This window comes from Nicotiana sylvestris, chromosome 10 (assembly GCF_000393655.2).
Source record: "Nicotiana sylvestris chromosome 10, ASM39365v2, whole genome shotgun sequence".
In the NCBI taxonomy this organism is placed as follows: Eukaryota; Viridiplantae; Streptophyta; class Magnoliopsida; order Solanales; family Solanaceae; genus Nicotiana; species Nicotiana sylvestris.
Window position 1 is genome coordinate 100,475,725 of NC_091066.1, and position 14,158 is coordinate 100,489,882.

The 14,158-nt window shown below is 39.3% G+C and overlaps 1 protein-coding gene across 1 annotated transcript; it reads right to left on the minus strand.

Moving 5' to 3' along the window:
- Positions 1 to 5,901: 5,901 nt before the first annotated feature.
- On the minus strand, positions 5,902 to 10,794 carry LOC104215620 (phosphoenolpyruvate/phosphate translocator 1, chloroplastic-like). The gene is made up of 9 exons (XM_009765464.2): positions 10,226 to 10,794; positions 9,333 to 9,455; positions 9,095 to 9,247; positions 8,759 to 8,844; positions 8,531 to 8,615; positions 8,141 to 8,260; positions 7,942 to 8,010; positions 6,386 to 6,515; positions 5,902 to 6,248 (listed from the first exon to the last, which is right to left on the minus strand). The coding sequence occupies exons 1-9, from the start codon at positions 10,613 to 10,615 to the stop codon at positions 6,166 to 6,168; spliced, it is 1,239 nt and encodes a 412-aa protein (XP_009763766.1). The 5' UTR covers positions 10,616 to 10,794; the 3' UTR covers positions 5,902 to 6,165.
- Positions 10,795 to 14,158: the final 3,364 nt, after the last annotated feature.

A 14,158-nucleotide genomic window follows, 5' to 3' on the forward strand; every position in this document is an offset into this window, starting at 1 on the left:
AAAGAAAGCACATTTACGGAAAACTCCTTCGCCATAACTAAAAAACTACGAAGGCACGAGCATATCACTTACGTGTATAATTCCATTCCTCAAGGAATGGCATAAACTCCACGGGTATAATATATAAAGTCCATACTCGGATGAATCGACTCATCCACTTCCGATCTCCATCTTCTTCATCATCAACAATGAAAGGCATGATCGACCAGCATCGTAAGGTTAGAAAACCTCGATGGTGAAAAGGCCAGTATAGCCTGATAAGATGACTAAGCATAAATTCAAGCCCTGCCTTCTATGCAAAGAACCGCATTATCAACACTATCCGCCAAAATGACGGGTGAATCTATGTCAAGGTAACCTGATACTTTCGACAGAAGTCAAGCACAACCCTATCAAGGGGGCCCAGCATGAAAAGATACGTGTACACATTCAAAAACCCCTCGGCACAGTCTGTAATACTCTTATCGGGGGAATGTACCTGCAGTGCTACCCTTTCCCCCCATCCGCAGCTTTTCCTTACCAACTCAAGGTGTCCCTCTCCTATCGAAGAAGTAAACTTCAAGGTATGCTCTCGTTGATCCTAGGCATCAGGGTACTTTTCTGATGAAAAGTCCCCTCTGAAGCAAAATGCCCCAAGTCAGGCCCGTCTGGCATCAACGGTGCTCCGCTAATAAGGCGAGAACCGGAGGCGGAACTCTCTCCTCCCTACCAAATAGATCCTGATGTAGCAGTCATGAATGCAGCAAAATTAGAGAACTGGAGCAGGAATTTGGGCAAGATCATTAATGCCGAAATAATAAAAGGCCTGACGTTGGAAAAAAGGGTAACTACTCAGAATAGTGGAATCGCCAAAAGGGCGGAAACAACCCTATATATGGAAATAGCGGCAACAATCCGCCCTACGACATTTTGGGGTTGAAGGCCCCGCACCAACCAAGCCTCGAGATGGTACCCAATCTCGAGGACCTCCATCAAAAAGAAGTTAGGCTCTAGGAAGCCATTGGCATCGTCGCCACTCCCGAGATGATAACCGATCTCGAGGATCTCTCTAAAGGGCTATCCGCCATACGACATTTCGGGGTTGAAGACCCCGCATCAACCAAGTCCTGAGATGGTACCCGATCTCGAGGACCCCCAGCAAAAAGAAGACTGGTTCTAATGAGCCATTAATACCACTACAAGTCCTGAGATCGTACCCGATCTCAAGGACCTCCATCCAAAGGAAGAAAGGCTCCAATAAGCCATTAATACCACTACAAATCCTGAGTTGGTACCCTATCTCAAAGACCTCCATCCAAAGGAAGATAGGCTCCAGAAAGCTTGCTACCATTGCAAGTCCCTAGATGGTACCCTATCTCGAGGACCTCTCTCAGTAAGAAATTGAGCTCTAAAAGGAGCCACTCGTATATGAGTATAACCTAGGTGTGGCATTCTACTCTGAAAATTTCGGCTATTGCGAGTACAGATCATCTACCGGATTCTCTGGATCTCGAACTACCTAAGCTCGAGTCAACTCCTGCTCAGAATCTACCAGTAAAGCCTTGAGGCTATCTTTCGTCTTTGATCAAGCTATCTCTATTCTCAGACACTCGAGCAAACTCCCCCTCGAGGAGTATCGCGGGATTTAAAAGAGCTAAGTTTTGTTTTGAGAGTTCGAAGCCTTATTTTTATTCAACTCGGAATCAGGGGTCCCCGATGATCCAAATTTATCAATCCAACCCGGGCTCAGTCCAAGGGACGACAAAGGATTCTGCGGGGAGCAGTGTTAATCAATCAAAGGTCAGAAAAAACACTCACACCCGGGCTCGATATTTGCACCAATCTATGGAGTCATGCACTTAGATTCCTCACAAGCATAGATAAAGGGAAAATAACATACATTAGAGACAAATTGGAGAAACATTTTTTATTCATAAACACTTGATTACAACAGCCCACGAGGGGTCCTTACATAGAAACAAAGAAGTAAAAATATACACATATTAAAATCCAGGAGCCTAATCTATTCTCGAGGGTATATCCTCGGCGGCAGTATCTCCGAGCGCCACCTCCTTGAGGGTTTTGTCTCAATCTTCCAAAATGGTATCTCCAAGGGAGAAGATGAAGAAGAGGAAAGGGAGAAGAGGAAGAAGAGGAAAGTGGAAAGATGAAGAAGTGGAAAGTGAAGAAGCAGAAAAGGATGAAAAAACGTCATAGCCCACCAAAGAGCAAAGGCTTTCACCAGGCCCGGAAGATCATAGCCCCGTAGAAGACTTGGCAGGTGTCGGCCTCACTTGCACGGCTACTTTGAGTCCACTTCTTGGGACATTGTGCCATGCAAGCTACCGGCCATAGGTGCCACTTCACCCCATGGAAAGCAAAATGGATGAAGTGCCACACCAGGCCGGGGTAGGAAGGCGAGCAGCGGTATATAGTCCGAACACCCTTGTGAGCAGCAGTGTAGAGTCCAAATATCTTCCTAAGTTGGAAGAAATTGCCACCCCCCCTATCTCATTGTCTCGAGCCAACAACGACAGCATTAATAACAACAACAACAACAACGACAAGTCAGAATAATCTCACCCGACAAGGGAAAGCCCAGGAAAAAGGCCATGGCGTGGTTGAAGAAAACGTCGCCATGAAACCTTCGAAAAATAGGCAGGCACAATCAATACCCTTCGTAAAATGCAATCAACGGCGCCATCAACGTCCTTGAAATACGTATCGATAGGCACAATTAATGCATTTTTGGAACTGAATCAGCGGCGATATTATCGCTTAGAAGGACGAGAATCGGCAGTGCATTGAAAGGCGTTGAAAGGATGAGTCAGCAAGACGCCTCGGTTGCCACAAAAGCCTATGTCATGGGTATGACGTCATCAGTATAGCATTATCGTGGGAAATTCGGAAAGGTGGTTATCAAGGACGTTTCTTATCATTCTACTTTAAGAAACGCGGGAACAACCTATATACGGTAAAATCGGAGGGTCCAATTTTCCATCGTTACAATGCCTCGTAGGCACGTCTCGAAGGCTCGAGACCACGGTTGAGTTTCATCCCTCGGGGGCCATCAACGCTCGAACTCGGGGAAGTATGAGACTGACGGTTACGAAAAGAAAGTGGGGAGTTCCCAAGGCATGGAGCTAGAGCTGACAAAGTCTGTCAGGCTAGTCTGAGCCTGTATCGTGGCATTAACTAGCTGTATCATCTCCATATCTTTGTAATTAATGTCTTTTGTACTATGTTAGGATTCCCCTCTTATATAAAGGAGATCCTTGTCATTTTGTAAAGATAGGTTGCTCCATAATAAATATACTAGAACATTCTCTCTGCTCTCTAACATATTCTCTTGATCGCATTACTTCATTTATTGCTCATATTTGTTGTGTTCTACCTAAAGTTCATCATTTATTGCTTATTATTGTCTATAAAGATCCGTCTTTGATTTATTTACAACTGTTAATTTCCATCGACCACCCTCAATAGCTCCCAGTCGAGCTTCAGACTCGACCCCGAGGCCCTCGAATAGGCAAGCTCGAAGCCCCGATCGACAGCGATTTGGTTTGGTTAATGTCTCGATTTAAGCTCTTATCTTGGCTCTACGTTTTTCACATAGCATCAACTGCTTAACAACTAGCATAAAAATAGATCACGTATTTTTAGAACCACTAAATCAAATCTAATTATCATTACCATTTTCGCGATAAACAATTAATTACCAGGTAACGGGACATTACCCAGTTAACTAATAAGTGGATAGAAATTAATAAATTACACTCCCCAAAATATGGCAAGAAGCCACAAATCTAGAAAGTGACTAAGTAGTCATATAGTCCTATGTGGCTACCTAGGAATTAATGGAATTTAACAATTAAAAGGTCTGTTCCATTCATTTGGACAAAACAAAATAAAAAACGTTAAAATATTTAGGTAAGAGACATATTTCATATTTCCTAGTTCAAACGCTTCAAGGAGAAGAAGCTTAATTCATTCCAAAAAAACTTCAGAAAACGGAAGCTTCATTTTGTTCAAAATACTTCAAGGAACCGAAGCGTAATTCCATTAAAATTTGCGGTTACAAAAGAGTACGGTCCAATCTTCGCCAAGAATATTATACGGTGTTTTCTCTACTCCAGGTATGTTAAGGTCATCCCTTCTTTCTTTTTGGCATGGTCCAAGTTATACAGAAGAAACGAACAAACGCACATTTTTCATAAAGGACTCTATTCATAGAAATACTAGGGGTCTCTTTGTTCTTGATTCCCCATGTGACATATTGTTATATCTTCTGTTCATGCGTCTCAAAATAATACTCAGTTGAAAAAGTTTATCTGGAAGGAATATTGAGATTATTACATATTTTTTATGCATTTCATTCATTTATATATGTACATTAACCCATGATCAGATGGCGTTATATATGCGTATATATATATATATATATATGGGGGGAGGGATATGGGAAAAATGTTACGACGTTATATACGCACCACCACCTGATCAGTTGGTATATATTGGTGATGTTGCCCACAGTGGCCGAGACGATATGATCAGATGCCCTCAGTGGCTTGATGATATTATGTACACCCATACCTATGCATGACACGACATTTATACGCACGTGCATGACATTATAAATGTTTCAGAATTTACAAAGTTATTCAGATTTAAAGATGGATTTCTTTATTCCATATTTCATCTATGTCTTTTACGTATTGATTTTCATGCCTTACATACTGAGTACATTTTTTCTACTGACGGCCTATTTCACGGAGCCTGCATTTCATGCCCACAGGTGCAGGTAGGCAAGCTGACGGTCCCCCTTCTTAGGATCCTTGATCAGCGAGAGTTGGCGTGCTCCACTTGATCCGGAGTTGCTTTTGATATATATATATAATGTGGCTCAGTCCCGTCGTTGTACAGTTATATTTCTATTAGAGGCCTGTAGGCAGTATGTCTAGTTGGATTGTATGTGGCCTTGCCGGCTTCCAGTTTTGAGGTATATAGTTGTCTATAGCAGCCTTGTCGGCTCGCCCTACGTATGTTGCACGTATATGTATGTATGCCTTTTTGGGCAGATTTCCTTCATGTATATTATTCTCGTAATTCAGCAGATGTTATTCAGGTTTATATCTTAGACGCATGCTTAGGGGTGTTTGACAGGTACTCGGGTACCCATCGCGGCCCATCAGTTTGGGTCGTGACAACTTGTACATGCCGAGCGGCATTTTTCAGTTTTATAGTTATCTGTTGAAGTTTAGTTCTTAAATTCTACTTTTATTTCATTTATTCCGCAATTGTTAGGCTTAACTAGTCGTATAGACTAGGTGCCGTCACAACATCTTATGGAGGGAGATTTTGATCATGACACTTTTTTGTGGGTCAAAATGGGTTAAGCCCAAACACAATCCATCAGAAAAGTTATTCATGCCCAACCCGTTAAGTATTGGACGGGTTGGACGGATCAAGTGGGTTTGGCTTATTTTGCCAACAATAGTTGGGAATCTTTAAGGAACCCCAAGTTATCGAGTATTTGAATGATATGGCTCCTAGTGGAGCAACTAAATAAAAAGTTGTTATGCACCTAATTTTATTTTTCTCATCAGAAAGATAATTGAATCAATGATATCTCTTTGCATTCAGAAAAACATATTGTGGTCAGTCCCACTAATTTTAAGGTAAGAAGGGTATTTTTCTCTTGTAACGAAAAAGATGAGGAACGTAGCAAAGTAAAAGAAAATTCCCATAATATCTATATTTTCGTTCCTAGTCCATGTTTTTGCTTTTGAAACCAAGGAAACAATCATCGCAAGACAGAATCTAGTACGCGGATTTCCATTTCTCAATGAACAGAAAATTATAACCCCATAGTGGAATAAGGAAATTAAAACGAAATTGTTTGGATGCGGAAACTGTCTACCATAGCTGGTAAAACTCTATAATCTCCCCAATTCGGGAAATCTTCATTTCCTGGGGGTTTGAAATACGTTATAAACCATTGAGCAGTAACAAAGATGACAGAATGATGTGTATTATCATCAAATCTGCAGAAATACGTACAAGACTATCTAGAAAAAGGAATAACTCTATCCAACATGGCTATATAAAAACAAAATGAAGATCCTGCCTAAGCTATCACCGAGTTTTTGATTCGTAATTGATGATAAAAATTCTCAGCAAAACTGATCATTTGCAAGCTGTCTTTGACTTAGGTTTGATGCCCTTCACTCTAGAATACAGGAAAACTCCAGCAAGTGCCACCCCAGTGCCTACATAGAGTAGTATGAAAAATAAATTTATAATAAGAAAAGTGATACTACAGCTTTCAGACTGAAGGGGAAGGGGGTTCACTTTTTGTTCTCAATCATCTGTAAGTTGATAAAAGAAAAGGTGCAAGGTGCCATACCTATGGCGTTAATCGGGGAGACAGGCGTGTGGAAAGAGAGAACTGAAGTCACAATGACCACCACTCGCTTCACACAATTACCCACGGAATGGGTAACAGGAGACACCCTCTGCAATATCATGTATGAAATCTACACCAGAAGATATCGTGTCAGCAAGATGTCACATAATCAGCTATTTTTATAATGAAAGAGCAGCCTGCATTTAAATTCATCAAGATTTCTCTTATGATCTTATCTAAATGTAAAATGACAAAGTATAAAGAACTTATTCATCATGCCCTCTCGAGCAAAGTGAGATATCAAAACAGTCACTCCAAGGAATGAGTTAATGCATCAGACAACTTCTCACTCTATTGTGCTTTACGAAATTAAAATCACCACCCTTTGCTTTCCAAAAAACATGCAATTTAAAAGCCTTCTCCCTACCCTGACCTCTTCAACCACACTCGGAAGGCATATGTTGCAGCATTTGAAAATTGCATGGGCCGAGATTCTAAGACGTGTTATGATCAAGCTTCCAAGCATTTTTCAAAGCCGTAGTTGGTTGCCACAAATCATTGTGGTCTAAATAAACGGGAAAGAATATTATATAACAACAAAGTTTCCTTTATAAAAAAATGTAATGCAGAAATTTCAGCTGATCATTACTGTTTGAACAGCATATACAGTACCCTACTGTATCAACATGTTTGCTTCTGTTTTAATTAGTAACTAAGTCATTAGTTGTGGAAAAAAGCTAAGTCATCTAATTAAATATTTTACACAGCCCTCAATCTTGGCCAAATTTAAAATGGAGAAGCAAATAGCATGTTAACGTTTTGAAAGATATACTTATCTCACATTCTTCAGAATGATTTTGGTTGAGTGTTCTAGTTAGCATGATAAGCCATGATTCATGAATCAATCAGAAGAGAAGAAAATATATGCAGGTCCTTTATAAGCAAATAAAATCTGCTTAAGGTATGGAGAACCTCAACAACCTCAGGCTTTATAAGAGTTGCCAAAATAGTAATGTCTATTATGTTTAATCAGAGAGTGAATCTGCTTAGTTGATCAACTCGGATTTAATAAGAGGTACTTCCGTTCCTGGTGGCAACTTCGTATTCTCTAGGACGATAATCTTAATGTTGTATGCCTGATGAGAGAAGAGTTTTATAGCATTTACAAAACAATCTTCGTAAACAAAAACATCAGGAGAAAGCAGCAAATTGGAGACCCAACTAAATACTAAGAACCGTTGCACTAAATACCAACAAAGAGCCATGCCTTTCACATCGTGTTACATGTAATAGAATCATGAGGTTGCAGTGCACTCAATCTCGTTAAAACCTAACGTAAAAGTTACATTTGTATCTTTTATTCGATCTTCTTATACTAAATATTGCCCAAAACTACAATAATTCTGTATGTCTATCGAAAAATTAAATGCACCAACAGCGAACAGTTTAATGTCATATGAAATTGCTAGTTCTTCCAAACAATATAAACACAAACATTACTGCTAACCAAAAGGCTAACGTTCAAACAAAATCAGGGCATAGGACTTCAGGAATACCTGCTGATAAGCATGGAAGCAAAGAGCTGCAAGGAGAGACCTCGTGTAAATCTGGTTCACATTCAATCCCTGGAACCAAAGCAAGCAAAAATAAAATTTTGAAAATCAGTCTTCGCACTTTTAGATCAAAGAAACAATCAGGTTAGGAATAGTGTATAAGGGTAAACCAGTATAAATTTCCCCCTCATAAATCACTTACAGCAGCTTCAAGGTATGCAGGGGTGAACTTAACGCCCTCCATGAAAAAGGCAAAAGGGGCCAACAAGATGAAGGACATGATTGTGATTATTGAGAAGAGAGTGATGTTATCCAATGATTCCTGTTTAAAAATTTGTACATTATATAGCAAGACGCAGTATCATAATAAGAAATGAAACATAACGTGGTTTCATTGTTTTTCTCAAAGCTAAAAGAGTACTGTAGAAACAAGCTAGTTATTTGATTACAAAAGGAAAAATCAACCAAACACTGAGCTACTAGTTTAGTATTACGCTGTAATGTTGTATAAGTTTGAGACATACACTCAAAACCTTCAAATTTTGCACACACTTTCTGAATAACCTGATAAAAGAGAGCAAACAGAATTTACCTCCTTCCTAACCATAAACTTTTTGCTGAGAACGTTACGAGATTGGTTGGTCAAGTTAGAGGCCATTGCACTCCAGAAGCCAGCCCTGATAATCAACAAAACAAAAACTAGATATTAGTTTGAAGTGCTGACTGTGTTCTAAAAGCTCCCAGTTTTGTTGCTAAATAAGAAACAAAGAAAAGAGAATCATATGGATTATAAAGAGAGCAGAGGATTCAAATTCCTGACCAATTAAATGATGCCTCAGTCAAAGATGCCAGTCCCACTCCACCAACAATTGGTACAAGGGAAGAAATAACCCATAATGTAGGGAACTGCATGAACATGATAGATTTGTCGTAATTATGTATATAAATTACAGAGACGACAACACTGAAACATATGCTGAAACAATTACAATTTCTTATAAGTACTACAAGCATAAACATGACTTCAATTAAAACAAAGCTAATAGAAAGAAAGAATAAAAAATAATTCTACTTTTCTCCGTTTTTCATATCACAATATGCATATAACACCATTGCAAAGAAACATGAACACCAGATAATCAATCAAAATGCATACCTCCCCTAAAAACATAGCAGAGAGGACAACTGAGAAGAAGGGCTCCATAGCTTTAATAGTATGCGTGAATGATACAGAAACTTTTCCAAGACTCATGTTGGTGAAAAGGTTTCCCAAGGTATGCACCACTGCCAATGGCAAAATTGCAGCAATCTGCCAATTGGAAGTTTAAAGCAGAACTTCTGTACATAATCAGGATCTAAACCAAAACATTGTAAATCCAGCACATTCAAGATACCTGTGCACCACTGATTTTTGGCCGTCTGTACAGATTGGACGTCCACATGAAAATAACAAGGACAGTGCCAACAGCAAGTTGCGCAAGAGTTATTGTAACTGGGTAATGGAAGGTTTTCAGCACCTGCAGAGAACAAGTATTTTCATCGTTGATGCACATTGCAATATCCACGAGTTCAAAAATATTTCAATAGCCAATCAGCAGTCATGTATAACTCCAAATAACTTGTATTATGTACTCCAGAGTGCTACTCTGTCACAAATGACTTCTACACATCTCTTCATATTTTCTTTAATTGATTAGTATGTCCATACCAACCGGTGAAATCCAAAATCACCTCAATCAAGTTGCAAAAACAGCTAAATGTAGGCTTAACAATGAATCAAGAATCAAAATACAGAACTCAAAGTCAAAGTTTCAAGAACATCACGTACTCCAACATTACATAGTTGCAAATGAGAACACAATGCTTATATGTGACAGATTTCAATTTTATATTCTGAGCCATTTGCACAACTTTTGTAGGAAAAAGAACTTCTACTGTGCAAAAGGAAAAATGTTCATATAGTTGCAATTTCCTAAAAAAAGTTGTGAGTGAAAATGACATTTTTTATTTAAAAAGTGTCACAAGTAACTTCTTCGCCCAAAAAAATCAAAAAACTTGACAACTTTTCTCCATATATTTTTTCAATTTTTTTTGCAGAAACTCTCACGTGATTCATGAGCCTCAGATGCCTTGTTAAATTAAACAGACATGCATGTATACTCAGAGAAAATACTAATGCATCAACTTACGAAGAAACAAGTAATTCAAAATTAAAAGTACAAACAATTGCAGTAATACAAATCAACACATGTACTGAAAAAAAGGGGAAGTGAGAAAAAAGACAAACCTGCTTGTTATAAATGTTGAAGTATATATTAAAGATATACCAAAGGCCGAATAGCGATCCGAGAACCAAAGTATCCGCCAGAGGTTTAGACTTTGGAGCCTCTTCCTCACCGGCACTGCTTTCGGGTTCCGACGACGTCGCCCGAACCGTCACTCCACTCGATTCGCGCTCTGGAACCGGCAGAGGATCCGAAATCCATCCGCTTCCGTTCAACTTGGATGATGACGAAGAACAGCGAACGGAGTTGAGTATACGAGGTGCTGTAGTATTGATGCCATTAGCCGAACCGAACCGAAGCGGGAGACGAGAAGGTGAAAGAGAAATAGGATGGTGAGGATTTTTTGAAGGGAGAGAAATTGAGGGAGAAAATGAGATTGCTGTGCTCTGCATGTTGAGTGAATTGGATCGGGAAAATAAGAGAGAGATTGCACTAAGAGAGAAATGAGTATTTATAGCGGGAAAAGAGAGAAATTGGGAGCTCTCGTCGAGAAGCGAGGATCAAGGGGCTGCTGTAAGGAAGGACAGAACGGAGACAGAATAATAGTAAGAGTTAAGGACAGAATGGAGACAGATGAATGTGGCATATTTTGGATATTTAGGGGAATCATTGGGGCTTTTTGTATTCTACTTTTGAATGTGCCCTCTCTTCTTTTCTTTCTTTTTCCTTATTTTTATTTATGTCTTATATTAGTTGTAGTGGCAAAAAAATTTAAAATAATAGTAATAATTAAAAAGTTTGTTTGCCAGAAGAATAACACATTAACATTTAAATATAAATTAATTAATGACTTGAATTCTTGTAAGTGTGTGAAAGTTTTTAAAAAATAGAATTGTATCGAACATTTTACCGCATCTCAAATTGAAAAATATGGCAAATAAATTGTATGAAGAGATTTATTGCATACATTTTTATTTATCGCTTAATTATGGTTAACTAAAATATTCTCATTTTAATGTTTGCCTCCTAATATTTAGTATCTAGTTTTGATAGTAATATTGAGTAAAAATATTACTTCCTGTCGATACGACCGTATGCATGCGTTGAATTGGATTGGTAAAATCAGAATATCACCAATTTGGAATGGGGATATAAAAATATAAAAATGAAAGGGGTAAATGCATAATTTGAAAATTGGCTTTGTAGACGAGATTTGGGAAGGAAAAAGAAAAGAGTTTGATTACGGGAACTTTTTAACACTCTGCAGTTAGGTTCTCTTATTCTACTTTTTAACTATGCTAAGAATAGGAATATATATGAAGTGCAACTTTAAGGAAAGGCAATGTTTTAATTGGAAAATGGCGTAATTTGATGGTTATGAAAATGACATAATTGATCAAACTTTATAAATATTCTTTTGTTACTATGAGGGTAACATTTATTTTTAATATATACTCTGAATCCTGAAACTGAACTTTTTGTTTGTTTTTGCACAATTATTAAATTAAAAAATGGGAAAATGCATAAGTACCCCGGATCTATATCCGGATTTTCAACTACACACTTTATTTGTCACGACCCCAATTCCGATCGTGATGGCGCCCAACATATTGCTAGGCAAGCCCGACCAACAATCAATCTCAACCCTTTTTCTTTATAAAATTTGTTAACAATGTTTCAATACCAATTTAACATAATATGCGTCTGAAAACAGTAGATTAAATGTGTGGAAGTCATAGCAATATCGCCATATAGCCCACCGATCCGATGTCACAAGTCCGAGCCTCTAATACCAGTTTATCAACCTAATACATATCAATCTAGGGAATGCAGATAAAAAACAAAGGATAGAAAGGAGAGATCAGGGTTGCGGACGCCATGTAGCTACCTCGATGCTCCCGGATATACGCTGCTCAACTGAAGAATCCTCACTCAGCCTCAGATGCACCTGGATCTGCACGCAAGGTGCAGGGAGTAATGTGAGTACTCCGACCCAGTGAGTAATAAGCATAAATAATGACGGAGAATAAGAAATCACGGAGAATCACAGAGTAATCTATAATCTGGTAGTTTAAAACAAGTAATATGGAAGCGATAGACCAATGTAATCGAAATATGAAAGATACTACAACAGGTAAGCAGGTAAGTGACAGTCAAATAAGAAAATGCAACATATAGTACGGTATCCTGCAGTACTCGTTGCGGCGCGCAGCCCGATCCATTTATTTATCGTCGACGGCGCTCATTGGGGGTGTGCAGACTCTGAGAGGGGCCCCTTACGGCCCAAGCGCAATATCAAGTCATCTCGTGACATCAAATCTAGGCCCTCGACCTCATACCAATATCAGTATAACACTGCGGCGGCGCACAGCCTGATCCCATGGTATCATCAAATTGGCCCTTGGCCGTACTCAGTCCAGAAATCATATAAGCCCCTCGGGCATTAGTAAAACAGTAGTTCTCATCCCAAAACATCATTTAATATATCATTTTAGTTTCAAAACCGAGTAAAAAGTGGCTGAGTTGAAAAATAGTGGAAAAACGATACGACTGAGTTCAAGTAGTAAGTCAAAACAGTGTGAAAATAATGATTAAAACTCCCCGGAGGGTTCAAATAGTTGGCACGAAGCCCAAATACGGCAATAAGTCCAAATAATGATGATAACAAATAAGCTTCAATCAAATATGCGATAAAAGTATCACTCGGGATGGACGAAGTCACAATCCCCAATAGTAAACGACCCCATGCTCATCCTTAAGCGCGTGTCTCACCTCAATATAGCACTACGATGTGCAAATTCGGGGTTTCAAACCCTCAGGACATCATTTACATTTATTACTCACCTCGAACCGGCTAAAGCTCTAACTCGCTATGCCCTTGCCTCTTAAATCGGCCTCCTCGCGCGTCGAATCTGACCAAAACCAGAACGAATACATCACAATAGGCTAAGGGAACAAAACCTAAGCGAAAACAATCGAAAATTACCAAAAATCCCGAAGTTAGCAAAACCTGAGCCCCGGGCCCACTTCTCGAAACTCAGAAATTTTTACATCAACGGGTTCCTTATTCTTCCACGAGTTCATACATATCAAAAACTCTCAAATACGACCTCAAATGGCCCTTCAAATCCCAATTTAAAATCTCAAAATCCTAAGCCCTAGTTCTTCCATTTTTAGCTAAATTTCCAAGAATTTCTAGGTTAATTTCACAATATAATCACATTTTTGGTTCATAAAACTTACCTCCAATCAATCCTCCTTGAATCCCTCTTTAATTTCTCCCAAAGAGCTCCCAAAATACTCAGCTAAGGTGGAAAAATGGCTAAGACTCGTGGATGAAATGTTTAAAAACCTCATTGCCCAGTCCTGTAATTCCTTCATCGCGATCGCGAAGGGCAAAATTCCAAGCTTCCAAAACTACACTATGAGAACGCAACAATAGCTCTGCGAATGCGAAGCTTCCACACACAAAGCTATGCGAACGCGTTACCATACACGCGAACGCGAAGAGCAATCTCACCTGGACTCCAAAGTCTCATACGCGAACGCGAGCCATACGATGTGATCGCGAAGCACTAGATCACTACCTTCCGCGAACGCGGACCCTCAACCGCGAATGCGAAGGGCAAAACACCTGCCTTCCAAAAACCTTCTACGCGATCGCGAGGGACCTCCCGCGATCGCGATGACCAAATTTGTCTGCAACTGTTGCTGCAATTTTCTGCAACCTTCCAAGACTCAAAACTTCCCGTTAGCCATCCGAAATCACCCCGAGGCCCCAGGGACCTCAACCAAATGTACCAACACATCCTAAAACCTCATTCAAACTTATTTCCATCATCAAAACACCTCAAACAACGCCAAATCCATCAATTCACATCGAATTCAAGCCTAGCTTTTCTAAAAACTTCTGAAACACGCTTTTAATCAAAAACCCAACCAAACCACATCCAAGTGACCTGAAATTTTGCACACACATCCCAAATCACATAACG